Source organism: Diospyros lotus, chromosome 9, assembly GCF_014633365.1.
Source record: "Diospyros lotus cultivar Yz01 chromosome 9, ASM1463336v1, whole genome shotgun sequence".
Taxonomy (NCBI): Eukaryota; Viridiplantae; Streptophyta; class Magnoliopsida; order Ericales; family Ebenaceae; genus Diospyros; species Diospyros lotus.
The window spans coordinates 542,211-566,861 of NC_068346.1; the positions used below are offsets into that span (position 1 = coordinate 542,211).

A 24,651-nucleotide genomic window follows, 5' to 3' on the forward strand; every position below is an offset into this window, starting at 1 on the left:
TATAGCTTGCATGCATGTTGTTCACATTCCCATATCAAGCAAAATATGAAACTTTCCCATTTCCAAGCTCTAAAATATGGAGACAATAATAGCAACGGCAGAAGCCTGAAGGTGAGTTACTGAAGAACATCATGAACCAAACTTAATTGCAAGAGCACTTTATACCAGTAATGAAAAATACACCGCCTCGTCCAAATTAAAGAGGCACAGAGTCAAGGTCCAAAGGGCATAAAAACGACAACCCCCCACCCCCAAAAAATAATTAATGATAATGATAACAATAAACAACAGAGGGGAGAAAAAATATTTGTGAATTGTGGGGGGGGCATGGAGGATCTGCAAGAATCTAATCTCTTCTTCTTAACTAGTATTGGCATGTTTAACACTGGGTTAGAATTTCTGCCCCATTCTCTGTGATTAAAATGGTATGCTCAAATTGTGCCGATAAGCTTCCATCCTCTGTCACAACCGTCCAATTATCATCCCACATTATGGGATTTATGCTGCCTATTGTCAGCATTGGCTCTGCACAAGTACAAACATCATCAGAAAACAAAAAACCAAAAAGCATAAAGCAAAAATTGACAATCAGTTTCCCTATGTTTTAAGGATTAAAAAAACAAAAACAATTGCTTTATTTAAGTAAGGGATATTGACTAAAGTTGCACAAGAAGACAGGAGGGGAGAGTGGAGATGACAGTGAAGCAATTTTACATCGATCAAAGGGGACATAAGGGTACCTCCTGGATTTGTCGGACCCATGCATGTTGTATAGTTTTGCAATTTGTTAAGAGGAAGCAAAAAAACCATACTTGACTGTAAAGAAAGTTCCCAACTTCATATAGAGAGAGTGAGAGTCTGAGACTCACCCAGTAACTACTCCCACCTATGTATTAAGCTAATGCACACATTTAGCATGGCAGTTGGTGATGCATGTAAGGTAATTTGGTAAGTATGTAGATAATATTACCAATTGTGAAGGTCTGATTCAAAATCATGCGACCACGGTCATTGTTTCCTGGACAGCACAAAAGAAGCAAGGTCAAATAGAAGCAGTTAAACTTTCAAGCGCAGAGGTTATGAAGAATGCTGGTAGCTCAGAAAGAATTACGGTAGTGTAAGATAACTGGCTCAGCATGGAAAACACGTCCCACTCCATGACCAACAAACTGTTGCACAACACCATATTGATGCTTATCTGCAAGATCCCTAAGAAAGATAGAATTAATTAGAACAATTATAATTCGACATTTAGAAAGTTAATTAACAACCAACAAAAAATCGAGAAGAAAAAGAAAAAGAAAAAACTAATACTAAGATGCTGCAATGAACCAACCAAAGATATTCAAACACGGAGACACAATCTCTTAGCAGTCAGAAGTGCATAGACTGTGATAGAAATACGACAGTCAATATGCAGCACATTGACTTTGAAACAGCAGAACAACAATTGTATTTAAGGCTAAGATTAAAACTCACTAGCACTAGAAACCCACTTCACAAAGTACTCAAGGTCATTAGTCATTGATTACCTGATAAAGGACAGTTCTTATTCATAAAACATTAGGTTTGAGTAATAAATGCGGTAGCATTGTCTGCCAACAAATGGAACAAACAAGTAGTACAGAACAAATGAAAAGAATGCAGCTGATGCCTTACTGTATGGTTTTGCCAATTTTCCTGTACTCCATTCCTGGTGCACAGATTGATATTGCCTTGTATAAGGATTCTTTTGTTACCTAAAGAATTAAAAACAAAACACGGTGCATAAATAAGTTACACAAGCATGATTAGCGAGAGGACAAATGAAACAAAGGCTAAGAAAAGGTGATACATATATGGCAATAATAATATAACTAGTGAAGCAGATTATAAGATTAACAGAATGAGTTCAGTTCTCAACTAAGATTTTGACTAACTCTTCAGCATCAATATCTAAGCAAGCCCAATCACTTCTTATTGATGTAATGTGTTAGCAGATGGTTGCACTTGACTGAATGGCAGGGCACCTTGGCCCTGCGTCACTTCCTTCCAGATCTATGTATCAGCCTAGTGAAATAAGATTTTGACCATTGGGAATTCAACAAATTTTGATCTCCCTCTGTAAATAGACTTGTTGAATGAGACTTACGCATGTTCCTCTTCTGGCCTTAAACTGAGGAAAAACCAGAAAAACTTGATGAGGGCTCAACTAGTTGTGCCCAGTCCTCCAAATGCAGCCTCCAGCTGAGCAACATCAATCTCCATTTCAGAATTAGGTCCAAGTTAGCTCCCGTCTGGTGAGTGAATTATATGCCCAAGCAAATCTTCCCTCAAGTGAATTATTGGCAAAGATATACATAGGTTCCCCAACATCCTTCTAGGCCTAGAACAAAGGCCAAGAAACCTCCAATGAAGATGGCACTAGGATCATGTGAACCCGAGTTAGCCCCCACACTTTGGCACATCGCACATATGAAGGTCTGGACTCCAGAACTATTGGCTCTCTCCCTCCCTCCAGACTGCCTTAACTCAGCCCACCATTCTCTCGTAATTCCCCCACCAGCTTACTCACTTCCAACCTTCCACATAATGTTATTACACAAGTAGCTCTGCAATGGACCTCCACAACTGGTTGACTCAATCTCTCCCTCTCCCCAAACTGCCCTAACTCTCACCCACCAGTCTATGGTAATTCCCCAACAACCTACTCACTTCCAACTTTCCACATAATTCTGCAGGAAAAATTCACATGTTTGTCTCCTTGATCAAAAGTCATTTGCTACTTGAAAGTTGCAAATGCAAACACTACCAATCATAAATAATTCTTTAGCAAGATACGATCAGAAACACCATAATTAAGATGAAAATACAATTAATAATTTTGAGGGATACAACAGCCTCTGAAAAATAAGCTGCTAAGACAATTTTTTATCTATTTACTTCTTTCAGCAGTATCTTAAACAACTTTACTAGCATCCTGAATATAATTCAAGTATTTATAACACCATCTCAGATGTCACCATTAGACAGGTTTCTGCATTTTCAGAAGCAGAGCCGGATTGTATGAGAAGTGCACTCAAGTTTGTGCTTGCAAAGTCTATGCCTAAGCCTTGTGACAACCCAAGCTTATTAAAGACCACCCTCGATGATGGAATTAGAATCATTAAATTTTAATGTTTGATGCAAGAATTTAGGTTTATTTGAATTTTGGAATTTTTTTATTAGGCTATTAGCACCAAAAAGCCAAACCTTTTAAGTTTTGACAATTTTATCCAATACTTTCAATTTTGGCAAGAATAGCTCAATTCCTGAAATTAGTTACAATTTTAGTCAATGCTGAAATCAATTTTGACTGGCATGTGGCTTTGCCTAGGTGGCATGCCACTTGGCATTTAATTTATTTTTTAATTTTGTTTGATTATTTTTTGAAGAAAAATGCTCTCTTTTCTCTCCTCTGCCATAGTCGCCTCCTCTCTCCTCTACCATGGCCGTTTTTCGCCTTGCCTCGTAGCCGCCCAGCGCCACCTTACCTCGTCGCCTCTTCTCTACTTTGCACGAATTAGTTAATACACACACAACAACATACACACACATAGAAACATATACACACATAGAGCACACACACATAGAAACATATACACACACAGAGCAATATATATATATATATATATACACACACACACAGCAAAATATACAGTGGTTGGCGGTAACAAGGGGTGACGGACGGCAGATCGAGAGGCAGTAGGGGGTGACGGGGACGTTGCCAAGAGAGAGAGAGAGTGTGTGAGAGGATGAAAGAGACAATGAAGTTTGATCTAAAGTCCGATTGGACTTCATCGAAGATCAAACTGATGAAGGCTAGAAAAGTCCGATCGAAAAAGTCTGATCGGAGAAATCCGATAATGAAGGCCGTAGAAGTCTAATCGAAGAAGACTGATAATGAAGGTCGTAGAAGTCCAATAATGAGGTTGTAGAAGTTTGATCAGAGAAGTCCGATAATGAAGGCCGTAGAAGTCCAATAATGAAGGCTGTAGAAGTTCGATCAGAAAAGTCTGATAATGATTGGTTTCGATCATGATTGGAGAAGTAAGATCAGACTTCTCCGATGAAAGGCTGTCGGACTTCATCATCGATCTCTCTCTTTCACCCTCTCTCTCCCTCTCACCAGCGCCGCAATCACCCCCCGCTGCCGCTCAATCAATCGTCCGTCGCCCCCCCCTCCAATCGTCGGCCACTGTATATTTTGTGTGTGTGTATATATATTGATGTGTGTATATATATGTTGTTTGTGTGTGTACATATATGTTGTTGTGTGTGTATACGTTTATATATATAAATGTTGCTATGTGTAAGCATTTTTGTATGTGTGTGTATATATATGTTGTTGTGTGTGTGTATATAAATATATGTTGTTATGTGTGTGTGTGTTAACTAATTCGTGCAAAGTAAAGAGGAGACGATGAGGTAATTAGGCGGCAACGAGGCAAAGCGAGAAGCAGTGGCCCTGGGCGACAATGAGGCAAGGCGAGAAGTGGTCATGGCAAAGGAGAGAGGAGGCGGTCATGGCAGAGAAAAGAAGAGAGAGCATTTTTTTTCAAAAAATAATAAAAAAATTAAAAAATAAATTAAATGCCAAGTGGCATGCCACCTAAGCAAAGCCACATGCCGGTCAAAATTGATTTCGACATTGGCTAAAATTGTAACTAATTTCAGAAATTAGGCTCTTGCCAAAAAATTTTGCATTGGATAAAATCGTCAAAACCCGAAATCGTTTGGCTTTTTGGTGCTAATAGCCCTTTTATATTTTAGATTTAGATTTGAGATTTTTATGACTTTTATTTATATATTAGTTATTTATCATATTTTGTTTAGGTTTTACAGTGATATTTTCTTTAGGTCTTATATTGTTAAACTGTTAATCTTTTAGTTAGGTTGATTTTTTATTTATTTCGTGAAAATAATTGTAGATTAGGTTAATTATATTTTAGTTAGGATTGGATTGTAGCCTATAAATAGGCTTATGATGCAATAAAAAATAACCCCTTTTGATGATATTGAATCCAAATGACTCATAATTTCTCTCTCTCTCTCTCAGCTTTTTAATTCTCCTGTTCTCAACTTCTTAATCTCCTCTTTCTCTTCAATCTTCTGCAACTTTTTGTTGTTCCACATCACTCGGCCTATTTAAAATACTCCTGATGGTAATAATATTTCTCTCTATTAGTCTATTGTACCAAGGTTGACAATTTTGATTTCATCAACACATCATCAATTATTCTTATAGGCCCTTGATCCTTATAGTAATCCTGATGAGCTCATTAGCTTATCTATCTGTGGAAAGACTAAAGAGCCCAGTCCTGTCAAAAATGAAAAGGTGAAGAAAATGACAAGTAGAATCACCACAAGTAGGAAGCCAGGTATCAATCAAGAAGATCATACCTGGACCAAGTTTTTGGCCTCCTCATCAATACATCCACAAAAGAAAGTTGCTGATGTATCACCATGATAACCCTGTGTATAACAATGAGGTGACATGAATGGACACTCTAAAGCTTAGCCATGGAACCAAGTGTGATACTTATTTAACACTTCTAACTGAACACAAATATATATATACAAGAAAAACTCCAACGAGCTCAGGGCATCATACAACACCAAATTTCTCATGTAAAATGGAAATTAAAGAAGAAGCAGGTTAGCAGCTGGTTAAGATTACTCAGAAGTTATCTAAAGGATAATTGATAGTATACAAATATGATGTGAGATTCAATACAGGTTAGCAGCTACTTAGGATTAGCATCATGGGTCATCCAAAAATTATGACAAAAAAATAATAAAAATAAGAACTGTCACAAGCCACTCAAGGTTAATGTTTACAAAAGCAGACCAAAAGGTAGAGTCACACAACAAAATGACAGACACAGAATCCTCCTCTCTTCTCATTGGGGTTTAGTTGCTCTTTGTTTTCCGACTGCTAATTCTAGGGGAGTGGAATGTCAGAGTCCCTCCCTCCCTGCCAGAGGGAAATCCCTTATCAATTTGTACGTACAGGAAGTGACATTATCACCTCTTACATGTTTTCAATAAGATCAAGGGAAGAATTTGATCCCTGGATTGAAACCTCTCCCAACCCACAAAAGAAATTCTACTGTGCTAGAAAAACTAATTTGACAGGTAGCAAGATGAGCCCATCAGTAGAAGGATGAAGAAAACAGCTTACATTTAAAAAAACGGTCACATCAATATTGATAATATCACCATCCTGCAAACAACAACTCTAAGTAAGATTTTTTATATAAATATGATAAAACCCAAAATAAAAGGATAAATTTCACTAAGACAAACCTCGAGCGCCCGAGAATCTGGAATTCCATGGCAAATGCACTCATTCACCGATGTGCAAACGCTCTTTGGAAATCCACCATAGCCAAGGGGTGAAGGATATGCTCCATTGTCAATAATCATTTGGTGCACTGCTTGATCAATCTCGTCTGTCGTTATGCCTGGCTGCCAATAGAAGAAATAATCAAATCTTCAGGTGAGCATGGACTGTAAGTCTAATTCTCATTCCTTCACTGCCCAACTTGATACTAGAATGCAATGGTATAGTAGTATCCTAAAAGCAACTTGACAGGTGGCCCAGAAGGATAACTAAGAAGACATTCAAGGAATAGTTTGGTTCAATTTTCTGAATAGCCCTTAGTTTTCACCAGACCCAAGTGCTGTGAACCTAAAAAAAGGTAGGCAGATCTGATCACAAAATAAAAATAATAAAAAAGAAGTCAACTAACTCAAGACCAGGACACTAACCCCAAAAGTTCAAATAAATGCAAAGCCTAGACGAATGGCCACCTATGACCAGAGACAGACCTAAACTATTTCTTTTTCTTTTTCTTTTTTTTTTTTTTTTTTTTTGCTAGATTAAAATTTTAACTATTTCACATGATCAGGTTGTTAACAAACTTAAAACCACATTCTCAGGCTTGGCAGCACAAGCTTTTAATGTTGCACCAAGCCATGTCCATACCATGATCTTAAAGGAGTAACTGACAAAAAGCAATCTTTTAAAGGAAAAAAGATCAAAATGTCACCTTTACTAATGTCCCAGCATATTCAAGAACTTGTGCCGCAAGCTTCCCAGAAGCTCTCATGCAATCTATCCCCTTCTGATCATTCACTTCAGGTCCACTGGCAATTCCAGGTGGCTTCCGAGATTTGACATAAGGAGGCCTTGGTATGTGATCTGGAACAGGTCGACGAGGAGAAATTTTTCCTGGTCTGAGACATTTACGATTGCTGCCTGGCAATTCATCAAGATTTCTGCTAATTTCAATTGAAAACCAGAAAATCAAAGTCCATAAAGTCCTGGAAATAGGCTGATTAAGCACCCAGTCAAAAACTAAAGAAACATCAACCAATAAGATACTCCCATTTATACTAATTATATTGTATTATAGATGTATATTATTCTTTACAAATATGAATACCTCCATACAATTTTAATTCACTCTCAGCATTCCAACTTTCTGTTATTCAGCAAAATTCTTTTTCAGACTACAGCAATTCCTCCAAATGGTGGTTCAAAATTTTCAGAAGTTATATAAATTTCAAACAATTTCAAGTTGCTCAGCAGTACAAGAAGAATGAAGCAATACTAACAGTTTGTAGCAAACAGCATAATCACGATAAGATAACTGAGAAAAGCATGATCCATAATACAAGAAGACTTCATCTCAAATCACACAAGGAGGTTAACTACCTACCTTCTATTGAATAAAAGATTGGTCAAGCCAGAAAATGTTCTTGACAATTGCATTGATGCATGTTTGTTTCCTGCGTGCAAAAGTTAGAAAGTATTAGATAAAATTATCAACATCTAAATCAGAAAAGTACTACACAGATTTCATTAAGAAATGAGGTTCTAAGTTACAAATGCCATCTCTATAATAATGCATAAGGATAAGCTAGAGGATGATATGTATGTCTCAACAATCCACAGATGAGTTCATTTTATTTTCGTATTCTTCCAAGTTCTATGAAAAGACTAGACTATGAGAATCACATAAAAATTAATTGCTCTCAATAATGTCAAAGATTCTAAGCTCATAAAGAGTTTATAGATCTCAATAGTATGTGCTCTTTTGCCAAGCTCGTACATAGAAATTTCCATATGATGAGGAGATAAAGACCTCATGCGGAACTTAATAGTAAGGTCATCTAGCATCAATGTACTTGCCCTCCTGCTATATTACAAATTTTATCTGAAAGTACAAAAGAGTAAACAAACTTAGTAATGCAATTCTAGGTTTACTCTGTTAGACTTAGCTCTATAGCCCCAACCCTACACCCCCCCCCCCCCCCCCCCCCCCCCCAAAAAAAAAAAAAAAAAAAAACTAAAAAGCAAAGCTTGATGAGCCAAATGATAAATTATTGCCTCGTATTTTAACTTATTGGGAAATATCTAATTTAAGGTCCTAAGTGCCACAATCTCAAAAAGAAAAAAAGTCTTCCTTATTAAGTATGTAGGATTGAGCTAATTTTTTGAACTCTTCAATTGATGGTTAAAATGTCTGTTGACTAGTGTATGCTTTAGAATAAAACGCATCCAACTATATCTAAGACTAAATGTGTTTATGACCAACGACTCGGCTGTTTGCTCACTCCAATGAGTAGCAAGTAACATTGTGCATTGTGCAGAGGATTCTATTCTCTTGTTATTTTTCTTTTTTTTGGATAATCACAACGTGCAGCAAACCAAAAAAAAAAAAATGGCCTTAAAAAGGGGCACACCTGTACCGAAAAAGAGGATTTCAGTTTTCCGGAATGGTTTTCAAGTACATAAGGAGAAAGAATAAATTAAAACCCTGACATTTTAAAGGGTTATAATCGCCTGATCCAACCTCCCTCGGCAAGCCACACAGTTTTTGTGCGCTTAATTAAAGCGGATGATTAGTCGTTATTGCGTCGTCAACGCCCCAGTAAAAAAGAAGGGGGAAATCCAAAAAACTGAACTATCCATTCCTGTAACAACTTCACTCTTCCTGAAGCTGATCGAAACCAACAAAACTAGCAAGCAAAACCCTTACAACCACCACCAACTCTTAACAAAACCCTAATGGTTTCTCAGAAACTCAAATTTTCTAGATCCAGCTCTTAATTCGTTCAATTCATATGCTAAAAATCCCAGAGACCTAAATCCGGCACAAATTTTTTGGAACTCTACTAGAAACAACAATGATGACAGCTGTTGCGGGAAAGGAAATGAAGGAAGGAGATGGAGGAACCTGGATTCAAGCGGAAGAGGCGGTGAAGAGGGCTCGCTGCTAAATTGAACCGGTTGTTTGCGACAAACGAAGACACAAAGCGGGGCTGAAGACACGAACCGGCCGCCATTATCGAGCAATCAATCTCTGTTTCTTCACCTCTCCCTCTCCCGCCCTTGCCTTATCCGTTGCCCGAGGCTGAGCTGACGATTTTAGTTTTCCTGGGCAAATCAGTGAGATAATCCAAGGTTACCAACTTAATAGAGTGGATTAATTATGAAAACTTGTGTTCATCCTCCGCCCTTCTCCTCATAAATTATTCGCCAAATACATATTTTTATCTCTCCCTTTTGAGTTTTTATTTGCACATTTATTCAATTTTTTGTGTTAATTTAATTATTATTTTAAATTTAATTTTTAAATTAATTTGACTCTTATACTTTAATTTTTTTTTATAATAACTCAAATTTTTTGAGTCAATTTAATTCAATTTTGTTACCTTCATGTGTAAAAGAAAAAAAAATAAAAAAATATACGTCACACTCTATTTACATTAAAGTATAAAAATTAAATTGAATCAAAAATATAAATCTAATAATATAATTGAAATAATGAAAAGTTCATATTGTCATAAAAAAAAATGTCAAAATACAAAGATTAAATTAACTAAAAAATACAAATATAAGAACTTGATCAAAATAATGAAAAATTTAAATAATCACATGAGAAAAACATAAAAATAAAGAGACAAAAATATATATTTGATCGATTTTTATTAAGACTACTAAAATCATAATTAAGACTTGTCGAATTTTTTTTAGATTTTTCAAATAACTTTCCCTAATCCTTTTCTTTACACATGAAGTGTCAACCTTTTTTTTTTTTTTTTTTGTCTTTTGATATTTCAATTTTAAATATGTTTTTGTAACATCATAACAAAGTTTAATAAAAAATAGATATCATGACAAATTTTAGTTAGAAGCATGCTAATCTATTATATATTAATAATGTTGTTAGGAAGTTGAGATCCAATAGGCCACCTATCAAACTTCTGTAAACTCCAAACTTTTATTCTTGAGGTAAATTTCAACACTCAGTTTAGTGTGTATGGTGAGAAGAGAACGAGCAAGTTAAGCAAAGGGTAAGGAATAAATGCTTACTTTCATCTAGAAATTTCATTAGGGATGGTCCAAATCTGTAAATAGGGTTGAATCAAATTGACCTTCACTAAGCACTGCTTAGCTTTGCAAACTTGAACTCAAGCTCACCAAAGCGTGGCGAAGAGGAAGAATGCAGTAGTGATAGTAACAAAAGGAAGGGTGTGTAATGACTGTTAGAGGTGGCAAAGAGAGAAGATACAGCAACGACGACGACAGAGGAAAAGGTATGTAGTGGCAACAAAAAAGGAGAATGCAGTGGCAATGACAATAAAGAAGAATGCAGCTACTGCACCAATAAAGAGAAAGGTGTGCAGCGATAACGAAAAGGGAGGATGCAACTATAATGGCACTAGGAAGAAAAGTCCGGAGAGAATGCAATTGCAATGGCAGTAAGAGGAAGAGTGTGCAGCTACGACGAAAAAAAAGGATGCAACGGCAATCAACGAGAGTGGTGAGACAACACTGAAAGCAGTGGACACTTTTGACAATAAAGGGTAACAACAAGTGAGTTTCTAGTCTTCTCTTTGTTTCTTTCCTATAAAGAATGCAACTGAAATTCAAATGAACTAAGATTTTACAAGTTGACTATTTATATCATATAAATTATATTATTATATATGGTAACAAATAAACTAATTTCATTCCAACTCTTACACTTTCAGTTTTTTCTCGTACATCTCTATTTATTTTATTTTTTAACTATTTTTTATTTACGAGCATATAATCGAAGCAACTTGTGAAACTTTATTAAAATTAACTCTTGAGTTTTAATTAAATGAGTTTTACTCAACTCAAACTCAAAACTCAAATCGTTTACAAATTGAGTTTTAACGTTAGATTCAAAATTAATTTATTTATCTTAACGAATAAACTTTTAACGAGCCGAATACTAAACCGCACACGAATGATTCGAGTCATTTGAAACCTTATCTATCAAGAACCTTGTTAAAACGTGACCTCAAGATAGGATTCGTACATGGTTTCGTGCCCAAGCTTATTGTGCCATCCTAAAAGGTCATGCACCTTGATGGGTCAAAGTATGGGATGCTGCCATATCGTGGATCCGAATGTTTTCGGATATCTTCTGCTTCAGCCTTTTGAGATTTGCCCACATGTTACTTTTGAATGGATTCATTTGTCTGTGGGATCAATGAATGGATAATTTACTTTTGAATGGTTCATTTTAGGCAAGGTTATCTTTTTATTTTAAAAATGTCACAACTCCAACTATATATAGTGAACCACAGTGTGTTTTCAAAATAAAAATAAAGACAACACTGCGTATATAAAAGAACTTGTGGAAACGTGGGCCAGCCTAGAAGTTTAGGCCCCCGTGGAAGGCCAGGTCCAAATATACACAAGCCCATAAGCCCAAAACTAAACCGACCAATCGAAACCAACTCAGCTAGAAATATTCTTCTGAAAGAGAAGAAAATGATTGAAACTGCATTTGTGGTTGTGCTACTGCTGAGGATTAGCCATGGACAGCAAAAAAGGACAAAGCCATGTTTCCCCCATCCTTACGCTACTGACCAGATGGTTCTAAAATGAACCACTGCTTGCCTCTTACCTTTTCGGCAGAAACAACAAGGCAAAGCCCTCCGCCCGCGGGAGGGGCACATGGCCCTTAATAAGGGTAATGCGTGGTGGCCTCTTTCACCATTTTCAGCCAAAATGGGTGTTCCTTTGTACCTCCTAATGTATATGGGTCCATGGACGGACCACTCCTCCAAAATTTATATTTATGCAGACATGTGCCCTTCACTTTCCCAGGTCAAAGGCACGAGCCCTCTATGTTCTTTTGCCCCATTTTCATGAGTTAATGTAATATGCATATGCAAGTTTTTATAACCAAAATATGATTAGAACGATGAGAGTTATCAACGCACACGGTGTTACTGTTTCTGTACAGACAAAAGTTCAAAACTTTATATAATATCGTAAGTCCAATTTAAGGGCTTGTGGGCCATTTTGGTTCGGCACAGTTACAAACCCCATTTTCACTTTAATTGATGGGATTAAGGTTTTCTGTGTAGAGCCCTTTCTTATACAAACAGTTCAAAATTTTGCAAAAGAAAAGTTGGGTCTAGAGCAGCTTTGATATTCGAGTTAAGGATCAAAAAGTCATTTGTAAACTAACGAGACATCAGTGGACTTAAAACACCCGTTATATTTGAGTCTTTTCTTAATGTCTGTGCCTATGAACTGCTCGATCCTAGCTAGGGACAATTCACTACACTATCAACGGACATTGGATAAAATTCTTATTAGGGATCTCTTTAACAGTAAGTTATTGTTCATATGATGATCGAATAGTACTTAAACTTAAAACCCTTTCTCCAGTAACATAAGCACCTAACTACGCCTTGATGATTTTGTAGAAATGTCTTAGCCTAGTGAATAATTTTTAACTTTCTTCTAAACTTAGCATGCAGCTAGGTGGTAGCTAGACTATAGTTATACTTAGCTGGCTAGTGTCGTCTTGTTAGGCAATGACGACGTACCAGTCAGAAGCATCACTTTCTACGCATTTGGGAAACGTACCTTTGTAACCTGCAGAAATGAAGACTTGTATGGCAATATATATTAACTTGTACTTTAATTGGATCAGTGCGTATATGAGGTTTAACCAATAATTAATGTGTTGGCACAAACATATTGCACGCATGACAAGGACTGGACTGAAGAGAATGGGCCATGAAGCGTAGCTAATTGATTTTCCATGGCTTCAGAAGGAAGGAAAGACACCTTTTCCTTTCATCAAACAACTGGGTCCAAAATTGACTCTCCCAAAGGGCGACTTTAGAAAGAAAAAGGAGGAAAAGCCTTTTGAAATTGAGAGATATTAAGGGCTTTTTATCATTAAGATGGTAGTTCGAGTAACGCGAGAGTTGAAGTAATTCGAAAAAGATTGAATGTCTCTTCCAGTAGTCTTCCTCTATCAACTATCTCCGATTAAACGGGTTGAGTTCATTCATCACACATACGTCTCTTAGAATTCAAATTTACTCTTTCTATTTCGGTAGGAAAAGAAATTTAAGGAAAAAAAATAAAAACCTAAAGCTCTTCACGGCCTCATTTCCTATGCGCCTGAATTCATTTAGATTCCTCATCATCTTTGCTTTTCTTTCCCACTTCTTTCTTTAGCTAGCCTTTCTCTTTCTTTTGGTTGCATCTTTCTACTGTTAAAGTCGTATAAAGAGATGAAAAAACCTGAGCCTCTTTGGCCCATAGGCTTGTATCCGTGGTCTCTTAAAGCATGTCAATTATGGTCTTTCTTATCCTTTCCCCCCCTCTCTCTTGGATCCACCACCACCCTTTAATTTTGAAACCACACACCCCAAGTGGGTCACTGTTACCCTTCGACTTCTATATGGGGGGCTCATAAAATTGATGGCCTTCAATCATCATGTTGGGTTGGTATGATATTGTCATAATGAAGCTGTCCATTCCTTGTGGCCACATATGATTTCACATAATGATCTTGTGATACAAGAGTTAAAAATTAATTGGCTCTGATTACACAGTTCTGCTTGAAATTTAAGTTCAAGCTTGACTTAACTCTAATTCAATTTTATCTAACTAACTGAGTTTTCATCAAAGTCGACCCAATGCAAGTTAATTAGTATCATCATTAGGCCCTGACAAACACTAAACAAATTAATTAATGATTGTGAGAAAGAGTGACTAATAGAATAAAGCAAGCAGGGGGCTTGATGATTAGCTTTAATCATGGGCGCATCACCCACCCTTTGTAGTTATCAATTTAATTAGGTGCTCTAGTTTTCTGTGCCCCAACCCTACACAAAGGGGCATGTGCCTTTGCCCCGTCTCACTTTTAATTGCTATTAACTATCATATGAATGTTTTCAAAGGAATCTTGCTTTAATTTCATTCTCCCCTATCTATCTATCAATACTTTGACCTGGAGGCAATGGTTGGTGGATACCCTTTAATTTGAAACCACCACCTAAATTTAGACTTTTGTGTAGCATTCTTTACTTGCTTTTGATAGTACTTAAAGGTAATTGATTTGAGTGTCTTTTGTTTCACTTCTACTTGGCTACATTTTAGACCCCTACTCCCTCTTGCATGCCTTTATTTCTGCTTGTTAAAAAGGGTTAGTGCTCTAAGGCTGGCTTTTATAGGTTTATATTTATTATTATTATTTGTAATGTCGGAATGAGTTGAGGATATAAACTTAAATGAGTCTTTAGTTATAGAATATTATTAATTCATTTGTCCTTATATCTGGTTAGATATGATATTGGATATGACTATTTAAGTCTCATACAAATCATAACACTTGAACTTTAGATTTTTAATTCACTTTCCAACTTGATTTCTCCTGCTAGACTATAACAATAATAACAATGACGGCGATGCTTGCAATTTAAAACCTTGAAGGGTAAACTACACTCAATCCCCTCGATCTAATTTGGCCTAGTTACAATGAAATATCGTGTTATCTAATAATATTTTTGAAAATTTATCTCTCTCTCTCTCTCTCTTTTTTTTTTTTTTTTTTCTTTTTTGCAATAACCTGGCCTATATATATGTTAAGTGAAATAGAAATGCAATTTGGGGTAGACAAGTGCAAGGGTCCAGATTCTTATTAATTAATTTTGAAATAAAATATAGAATGATGTGTTTTTATTTATTTAATATAAGAATGATAAGCAGCTGACATGTATATTATTATGTAACTAAGGAAGGAAAAAATGTATTTGGTATAGTGATATATATTGTTTTTTTTTTTTTTTTTGTTCCTAAGGTGTGACGTTATTCTTTTTAAATGGGCAATTAATTCTATGTTGCAAAAGTATGAAGGTACCCGTGACTGGGATACTATTACAACTGTGAAAACCCAATATACTTTTAATTTATATATGTACTTTATGGCATCATCCTGCTGTATATGATGCAAGGCATTATGAATCCTGTGATTAGTTCTAAAATTGGCGTGAACTTCTTCGCCATGTACAATGCAAACAAAGCTTGATCAGAATATTGTCGGAAGAAGGCATCATCATGAGTTGTGTGCGTGGGGGCATCCATCAGCACTCTAATTAATTAAGCTCCTTAATTATAAAAATACCCAATTGATGGTGATTGATCATCTGAATCATTTCAACTATGTATTTTATCATTGTACAGTGATCCGATGATTACATAATTTTAATTTATCAGAAAAAAAAAAAAAAAAAACTTACTATATATTTATCATGAAGCCAGGAACAGAGAATACATAGTTAAATAACATATTCATATTTGTATATATGTATGTATGTACGTAGAGTCACAAATCCCACTAGCTAGTACGTACGTACGTACGTACGTACTGGTGTTAATGATCAGTTTGGGGGTTGCGAAGGGATTAGACAGACCACTGTCAAGGTGAGTGGAAGTACATGTACTTAATTGGGCAGACAAACCTTTCAAATTAATTCAAAACTTATACAGAAATTTATATTTAATTATATATATAGGATGTTGAATATGCAATATATAGATCAGAGAGATCGATATATAGAGATTGAAATCATATATAATATAGTAGTTCAATAATAATAATGTAGCCGTGTCAATAATTGGGGTTGATCCGATCGATGGTAACATAACGTTACTTAGAACACATACATGAGATGGTAGAGTACTGGCATGCTCATTGCATGCATGCATGCACATATTGTTGCCAAGGAAGGAAGAGGCATTAATTTATTTAAAGCTTCTCATGATCATATATATTATATATGGGGTGGTTTGGTGAGGCAGTCAGATATGGCATCGTCTCAGCTCTCCGTTTAAGGAGCTGGCCAGCGGTGAATGGTACGTAGATAGATAGATAGATAACAGCCCCCCTCCAGCAATAGTAGAGTGTCATCATATATACATACTTTCACACATATATATATATATAATTGTTTTCTTTCGATCGATCTGTACAAAGTCACTAATAAGAATGCATGCTGCAGAGAGGATGGAAATCTTTTGGAAATGGTGTCTGGAAGATGGGCATCGTACGTACGTACAGTTTCCTTAATTTCAGGACAAGCTAGGAAGAAGATATATAGATATATATACATATATAGGGTATATGTATGTATGTATGTATATGGGCATGGAAGGGAACCAAATTAAGCGGGAAAATTCTTCCAACTTGGAACTGGGATTTGGAAAAAAGCAAGCAAAAGAGTAGTACTGAAGAAGACCTCCAAACCAAAACTGTGAATATATATATATATATATATGGCGCAATGATTGATCACTTTTTAATTAATCCAATTTGCATGGATCGATCAATCATATTGTTCCAATATTGCATTTGCATGCACATCCCAAGGCACAGCTAGCCCCAGCTCTCTCTCTCTCTCTCTCTCTTTAACAGTTCAATTCAATTCATCAAAAGGATGATTGAATTATATAAGTTTCCGTGAAAATTGCATGCACTGGCGATATATAGGGCCGGGTCGGGCCAGGCCAGGCCATCCTTTACCTTAATGAAAGACAAAACAACACAAACGTACCTGGGTTTCCCAATGATCAGTACTCCTTCAATATTAATTGCCCTTTTGATCAGGGTAAGTACAATTCTATCATAATTAATTTATATGTGAATAAACTATATATATATATATATATGATCAACATGGTCATGATCATGGTAACGTTGTAATTAATAGCTATCGATCTAGCTAGCCACCGATGATTAATATTAATCTATATATGCAATACATTAGTCTAATAAGTTTCGTAACCATTTAATATATATATTGAGAAAAAAAAAATAGGTATCAATTAATTTCTAATTATATATCTCTCGGCAATTACAACAGATCTGGAGTTGGACGTCGGACTGGGCTGCTGGTATTTATATATATATATATATATATATATACTCTCTCTTCTATTCTACGCCTGCAGGCAGACGGCACACTCGTGGCACGTGCGGGTCTCCAATTGATAAAAACCCAATCCGAACCGTTCAACGGAATCCCTGCCATCCGCGTCGTCATCCTCCTCCTCCTCATCATCATCGTCTCCGCATTTTCTCTCTCTAAAACAAAACCAACCACAACAGTGAAAACGACGCAGGAGAATAACACCAGATTCCCGGTGCTTAATTCCATGGAAGAATTCTCGTGTGTGTAGGCTTAGCTAGCTAGCTAGTGCAGAGAGAGAGAGGGATGGGGAAGTGTAAGGGAATTGGCGGAGAGACTGCGGTGACGAAGATGGCTCATGTCGGCGTCAGGACAAGAGCTCGAGTTTTGGCTGCGGCGGCGAGAACCAGCGCTGCCAGGAGGAGAAAGGTCGGCGGTAGTGGAGAATTGAACTTCTCTTCCCCTCTCATTCAGCTGAGAAGTCGAGGCCGAGTGGTGGTTACCCCTCAGAAAACGTCGGTGTCGCCGGCGGCCTCGGGAAATTCTCGACGGCAGACGATTTCCAACAGCCACTGCTCGAGCGCTGGCTCGGATGGTCTTCCACATTCGTGTTGCTCCAGTAGTGCGTCAAGCGACGTCGCGAATAACATGTTTAATGTAGTAGATCTGGAGGTATTTGAGTGTCCAGAGATCGATTCATACTTGTCTCCCGAATTTTAATTTACTTCCTTTCTCTCTGAGTAAATAACTTCCGGTTACTGTGCCTTAAATGCTTTGGATTTCAGTTTTTAAATTTCAACTCGTTTTTTGCAGGAAGAAAATGTTCCAATTCAAACATCGACGTGTAGTTTCAACTCCGACGAGAGGTATTTCACATATATATAATTTATTTATTTATTTACTTTTAGTATTAATGCGATTCTCGACCCGACGTCTCTTGAATTCGAAATTCAAACGGAGTTAGTTATCCGGAACGGCCGGACATTAAATTCCCTCTCTTCAGTTCTCATTCCTGCAGTAACTCTCCCTTTTCTCTCTCCTTCCTACTGTAACTCTCTCTCTATCTCTCCTGTATATATTTATCTTCTAAAGTTACGATTAATCCTTGGTTGTTAACATTCTCAGGAGAGAAACAACGGCTTCGAGCGAGGTTCAAGTCGAATCAGGCGACCTGGAGTCAACAGCTAGGCCATCGGAGGCTAATTCTCGCCGCAGATCGTCGGCGGCGAAGATGCCTTCCGAAATCGAACTTGAAGAATTCTTTGCTGCTGCAGAAAAAGACCTCCAGAAAAGATTTAGAGAGAAGTAAGTCACATAAACTTAGCTCATTCATTCAGCCCGCACCGCACCGTACGTACGTAATACCACATTGAATTGATCCAAATTAATTCGATCGTTGTTGTAGGTATAACTATGACATTGCGAAGGACGTGCCGTTGGAAGGTCGTTACGAGTGGGTTCGGCTAAAACCATGAGAAGAGAGAAGCACAAAGGGTATTGAAGAAGGCCTCAACCTCAATTGGCTTCTTCTCTCGAATGAAAATCTTCTAGTAGCTAGACTACTACTGCTTGCTACTCGATCCCACTTAAAGTAAATCTTCAAGCTGTTTTTCTGTAGGTCGTCGTTTGTTTTTCGGGTAATTAATGTACAGAGATGTCTCTCTCTTTTTCCGGAAGAAGAAGCTCTCTGTTGGCTCTCGTTCCGATGAGTATGCGGAGAAGTTTCTGCAAAATCCAAATAATTAAGAAGTCCAGTTAATTAGTCTTCATCCCCAAAAAATTCCATGGCTGCATCTTTGTTCTTCCTCTTGTACGAATCCCAAATGCATCACATGAGTCAGCTATTTTAGCTTTTTGTTTCGCAGTTAATTATATATATATATTCTTCCAATTAATTTGTATGATTATTTTATCAGTGAAAAGCTCTTTTTGTTGCTACCATACCAGTCCTTTTCCTAATAAATAAATAATAATAATCTATGAATTTTGTTCCCTTCATCTTCCTCTGATGCTGAAGGGCTGAGATTGTTCCGAGATCTGCGTGGGTACGTATATGCCTTGGCGTGAAATTAATTTTGCGGAATATGATTGGGAAAAAAAGAGCTTCTTCGTTTGGTTTCTGTCTCTTATTTTTTGGGGAATACACGAAGTCCGGTACTTGCGAATGATGGTGGAAGAGCAATTGTTAGGCCCTCCTTTTTGCTTACACAACACAAGCTGGCTGTCAAGTACGTCGACAACTCGGAATTTGGCTCCCTCCGGGTTTAGCACAAACGGTTGAAAGTAAGTGCCCAAACTGTGACAGTGCCACATATATATAATACAAGGTAAGTAATTAACCCATTTTCCCCCCTAATTTTTATATAAAATCATCCGTTCAATATAACTCATAAAAGAATATATAGAATATTAATTAATCACATGAAAAAGCTAGATAGCTAGCTCTCACATCATATTTTTGATAGATTTTTCTGTTAATAAGAATTATTAATTATTACCGATCGAGAAAAAGGCAATAATTAATGTTGCATGGCGGCTGTAGTAGTTTTTTTTACTCTTGACAGTCGGTCAGTGGTTAGTCTGGAAATATATAGCACCAGGGGATGAGGAGGTTGGCACCTGATGATATAATGATAAATGGGAGAGAATCGTAACAGAAAGAGAGGCAAAGGGGGGGGGGGGGGGGGGGGGGGGAGAAGCACATGCACATGCTCCAACAGCTGCTGATTCGCCATCTCCGGCACTCCTCTTTAATTAGGCCGTCTGGATGGATGGATGGATGGATGGATGGATGTCAATAATATTCTTCCACGACCACCCCCGAACCAAGATGCTTCATGATTCTATTCCCTTCATTATATATCCTCATATATATACTGCTATTTCACTAATTTAATTAAGCCCCAGCCCCCCCACAGTGTACGCTTGCAAAGTTTCTAATTCCCTACACATAGAATAGTATTTATCCGAGACATTTGAGGGGAAAAAAAAATCTATTAAGAACCCTTTAAACGTACTAACCGTTTAGGCAATATGAAACTTAATTTGCCTTTGAACGTCATAAGAATTATTACATTGTCTGATCAATAATTAGTCTTTTTGTGTGGCTAAATTTAATTAATGAAGAAAATACAATATTCACGCGGGTGTTAAAAACCTTTATTTCTAGCCCCTAAAATGGCTATTTAATTCTTAGAATAACAACAAAAATAAACTGCAAAAAAAAAAAAGAGTACAAAAGTGGCATTTCATTTTAGAAATTGATAATGATATCCGTCGGGAGGAGAAGGGAGATCATCGTTTGCCTATCATTACTAATTTTCAAACTCTAAGTAGGGTAGGATAGGGCAGGGCAGGGCAGTGAAGGAGAGATTTGAGCGATCTTGTGGGGGCCCACCACAAATATAATGATTCCAGATCAACGGTTGTGGCGAAGGGCATCAGTTGGGAAACTGCAGTGCAGAGGAAGGGGAGGAGGTTGGGCGGCCCAATTCCCTGCTTTGCCTTTTGCCTAAGAAGCGAGAATTTCCCAATGCAACAAGTTTTTACTGCCGCCAATAATAGCTTAGCTTAGTGGCACCAACCAAAAAGGGCAGTTTTCCTAAACGACAAAGTGTGTAACAACAACACTGGTAAAAAGATAGATAGTTTCTATCGAATGCATATGAAAAAGTAATGCGGAGACTAAGAGAGTTGCAAAATGACGTGGTACTGCCTAAAATTATAATAATATCCTTACCTAAAATTATAATAATATCCTTACGTGTTAGTAGCCTCGCTTGTCACATAAATTGCCTGAAAGACAACAAGTCAACAATCTAGTGCGGAGTTCGAAAGATTTGGGTCGGATCGCGAGACCCGTTCCATCTTAATCGAGGTCCTCATCAGGTATAAAACGCTCTACAGCTCTTACATTTATTACGACTTGCATTTATTTTACTGATTTGAGCGTCAAAATCCACCCCGGGAGATCCTAGCCACGTCATTCCGTTGTCTTGCAGGTTCTATTATAGAAGTTCGACATCATTAAGTCCGAGATCCTATTCCCGAGGTCCAGCGGGGGAGGTGGCACGTGGTGGTCGGTCCCTAAAACCATCATCATTTGGCGCCCACCGTGAGACCAACGTCCAAACTCACCAGCCTCTTCTTTCCCTACCTCACGCTTCGGACTTCCACTCCTCACCTCGGACCTCGGTCTTTCCACAAGTGTCAAACGACTTTCGCTCCTCGTCATAACTAATTACATGGTTCCCCGAAGAGACGTGACTCGTAGCCAAGCTAGTGCCAATCTAGAAGCCCCGCCACAGGGGGAGAATCCACCACCTCCGGCCAATCCAATGCTAGAGGACCAACTCACCAGGATGGAAAATCAGGTCCAATAGTTAACTGAGTTGTTGACCAGTTATCTAAACCAGAATTAACAACATCGTCCGCATGTGCCCTCTTAGCGAGAGGAGCACCAATCACCTCCTCTTACTCGGGAGCCTTGTCAATCCAGCCAGTCGGGCCAAGAAATCCATCCCTCTGAGGTGGCAGGATCTACTTCTTTCCCCTCACGAGAAGAAGAGACTTCGTAGGAGAGGCGATTGTGTTTCCTGGAGAGGCAAGTCCAAGAACTCAAGAGGGGAAAGGAAGAGCTATCTCATCTCAGCTCTAACCAACCCCTGAGCAAGCATTAAGGTGCAACTTGGATTTGATGGATGAGCTCCGAGACCTAGTGCGAATTCGACAAGCTGCGTATAATCAGTGCATTGTTAGATACTACAATCGACGAGTCCACGCTAGGAGTTTCATGCTAGGAGATCTTGTACTGCGACGGTTCGACGTGAGTCATCCTCAGGACGTGAATAAACTAACTCCAAATTGGGAAAGACCGTACCAGGTGGTGGAATCCTTAAGATCGGGGGCATATCGACTAGAAGACATGGAAAACAAGCCCTTGAAGCATACCTAGAATGTTCAAAACTTAAAGAAGTTTTATCAATGAGCATGGAAATTTCCCAAACCTCTTTGTACTCTTTTTACGACTAATGGCAAGACTTCAGATTCTCTCCATCTAATAGTAATCTCACAAAGGCCAATATTTCGCCAAAGAAAAATTCAAGGGTCACGATCCCTAAGCCATCCCCAAAGGTGGACTAATGGTCACGAAAAAACTCATCCAGGAGTCATGAGCCCTAGGGCAACCCCAAAGGTAGAATAATGGCCACAGAAAAACTCATCCAAGGGCACTACAAAAAAATTGATTTTTTGCGGTTGTTTTTTTTGCGGCGGTTTCTAAAACCAGCGCAAAACACGGTGTTAAATACGTTTTTTGCAATGATTTTTTTAACATTTAGTGGCGGTTTTCAAAAAATCGCCGCTAAATTTAAAAAATAATTAATTAATTAAAAAATTAAATTAAATTTTGTAACGATTTTTCAAAAATCGCCACTAAATTCAAATAAAATTAAATAATTAAATAAAATTCAAAACCGCCACAAATATTTAAAAAATATTAAATAATTAAATAATTTAAAAATATTAAATAATTATATTAAAATTAATTTTTTTATTTAAAAAATAAAAATAATTAAATAAAATTTAATTCAAAACCATCGAAAATATTTAAAAATATTAAATAAATAAATAAAAATTAAATTTTTTATTTAAAAAATAATTAAATAAAAATAATTAAAAATTTTAATTTAAAAAAATAAAAAAACATGCAGCAAAATTTTAATAATTTTAAAAATATATAAAATCTTTATTTTATTTTTTAATCAATTAATTTATTTAATTTAATCTAATTAATTTATTTAAAATTTATTCTATTATCCTTTTAAAAAATAATCCATCAATTTATGTTTTTCAATTTATTTTAAAAAAATATAGAATATAATTTTAGAAAATGAGATTGATTTAGTATATAAATTATATGTGGGAATAATAACTAAGGAGGCTTCATAGATAAGTTGGTCTCGTGTGCGCACGCGCGTACGGGAGGTTGTGGGTTCGAATAAAAGGAAATGAGAGGCTAGAAATTAAATTTTCAGCATGGCCACGTGGTGCGCGTGGTGAGGGCCAGGCACAGGCGTGCGAGCCCGCGCCCGCGAGCAGCTGGGCACCCAGCCTTGCTTTACCGCACTGGTGCGGTAAATAGCGACGGTTTTAAATTCAAAATTTTTGAATTTTTTGTGTTGGTTCCAAAATCGTCGCTAAAATTCAAATATTTTGATTTTTTTTGAAAATTCAATATTCTGCAACTTTTTTGCAGCGGTTTCGAAACCGCCGCTAAATACTTAGATTGCGGCTGTTTAAAAAATCGCCTCAAAAAATAGCATTTAGCTGCGGTTATTCCAGCGGTTGCTGAAAATCGTCGCTAAATGCTTCACGACGCTTGATTTAGCGGCAGTTTTGAAAATCGCCGCTAAATTATGTTAACCGCCGCAAAATGCAAAAAAATCGTCGCAAAATGCAAAAAAAATCGCCGCTAAATACTGATTTTTTTGTAGTGGGGTCACATGCCCTAGGCCATCCACAGTCTGAAGATGGAAACGTGGGAGTGACAACAATTCAAGGGTCAAGTGCCCTAGGCCATCCCCAAAGATAGACTAATGGCTAAGGTAAAAACTTTAGCCCAACACTCTCCTCCACGAGAAAGTGGCTAAAATTCAAGGGTCACGAGCCCCAAGCTATCCACAAGTCGAAGATGGGCAAATGGCCAAAAGAAACTCAACACTCTAATTCGCGTGGGAGTGACAACAATCCAAGGGTCAAGTGCCCTAAGCCGTCCCCAAAAGTGAACTAATGGCCAAGGAAAAACTCTAGCCCAACACCCTCCTCCGCGAGGGAGTGGCTAAAATCCAAGGGTCACGAGCCTTAGGCCATCCACAAACCGAAGATGGACTAATGGCCGGAAGAAACTCAACACCCTCATTCGCGTGGTAGTGACAAAAATCCTAGGGTTAAGTGCCCTGGGCCGTCCACAAGCCGAAGGTGGACTAATGGCCAGAAAAAATTCAGAGCCCAACACCCTCTTCCGTGAAGGAGTGGTTAAAATCCAAGGGTCATGAGCTCTAGGTCATCCACAAGCCGAAGATAGACTAATGGCCGGAAGAAACTCAACACTCTCCTTCGCGTGAGAGTGGCAACAATCCAAGGGTCAAGTGCCCTAGGTCGTCCACAAGTCGAGGGTGGACTAACGGCCAGAAAAAATTTAGAGCCCAACATTTTCCTTCCCGTGGGAGTGGCAAAAATTCAAGGGTCAAATGCCCTAGGCTATCCACAAGCTTGACCAGGGAAAATCCCAACCTAACCAGAGGATATCCCAATTTGATCACTCAGATCAAGGGATCCCAGCCTGATCAGGGGAAATCCCAACCT

The 24,651-nt window shown here is 37.6% G+C and overlaps 2 protein-coding genes across 2 annotated transcripts; one reads left to right on the top strand and one right to left on the bottom strand.

Moving 5' to 3' along the window:
• Positions 1-34: 34 nt before the first annotated feature.
• On the bottom strand, positions 35-9,484 carry LOC127810309 (methionine aminopeptidase 1D, chloroplastic/mitochondrial). Its single transcript, XM_052349702.1, has 10 exons — positions 9,267-9,484; positions 7,746-7,815; positions 7,074-7,302; positions 6,328-6,489; positions 6,203-6,244; positions 5,422-5,493; positions 1,660-1,739; positions 1,112-1,209; positions 971-1,018; positions 35-525 (listed from the first exon to the last, which is right to left on the bottom strand). The coding sequence occupies exons 1-10, from the start codon at positions 9,373-9,375 to the stop codon at positions 380-382; spliced, it is 1,056 nt and encodes a 351-aa protein (XP_052205662.1). The 5' UTR covers positions 9,376-9,484; the 3' UTR covers positions 35-379.
• Positions 9,485-17,332: 7,848 nt separating this feature from the next.
• Positions 17,333-19,170, top strand: LOC127810097 (cyclin-dependent kinase inhibitor 7-like). Its single transcript, XM_052349352.1, has 4 exons — positions 17,333-17,958; positions 18,100-18,152; positions 18,412-18,591; positions 18,692-19,170. Exons 1-4 carry the CDS (start codon positions 17,593-17,595, stop codon positions 18,759-18,761), a joined length of 669 nt encoding a protein of 222 aa, XP_052205312.1. The 5' UTR covers positions 17,333-17,592; the 3' UTR covers positions 18,762-19,170.
• The last annotated feature ends 5,481 nt before the right edge of the window (positions 19,171-24,651 follow it).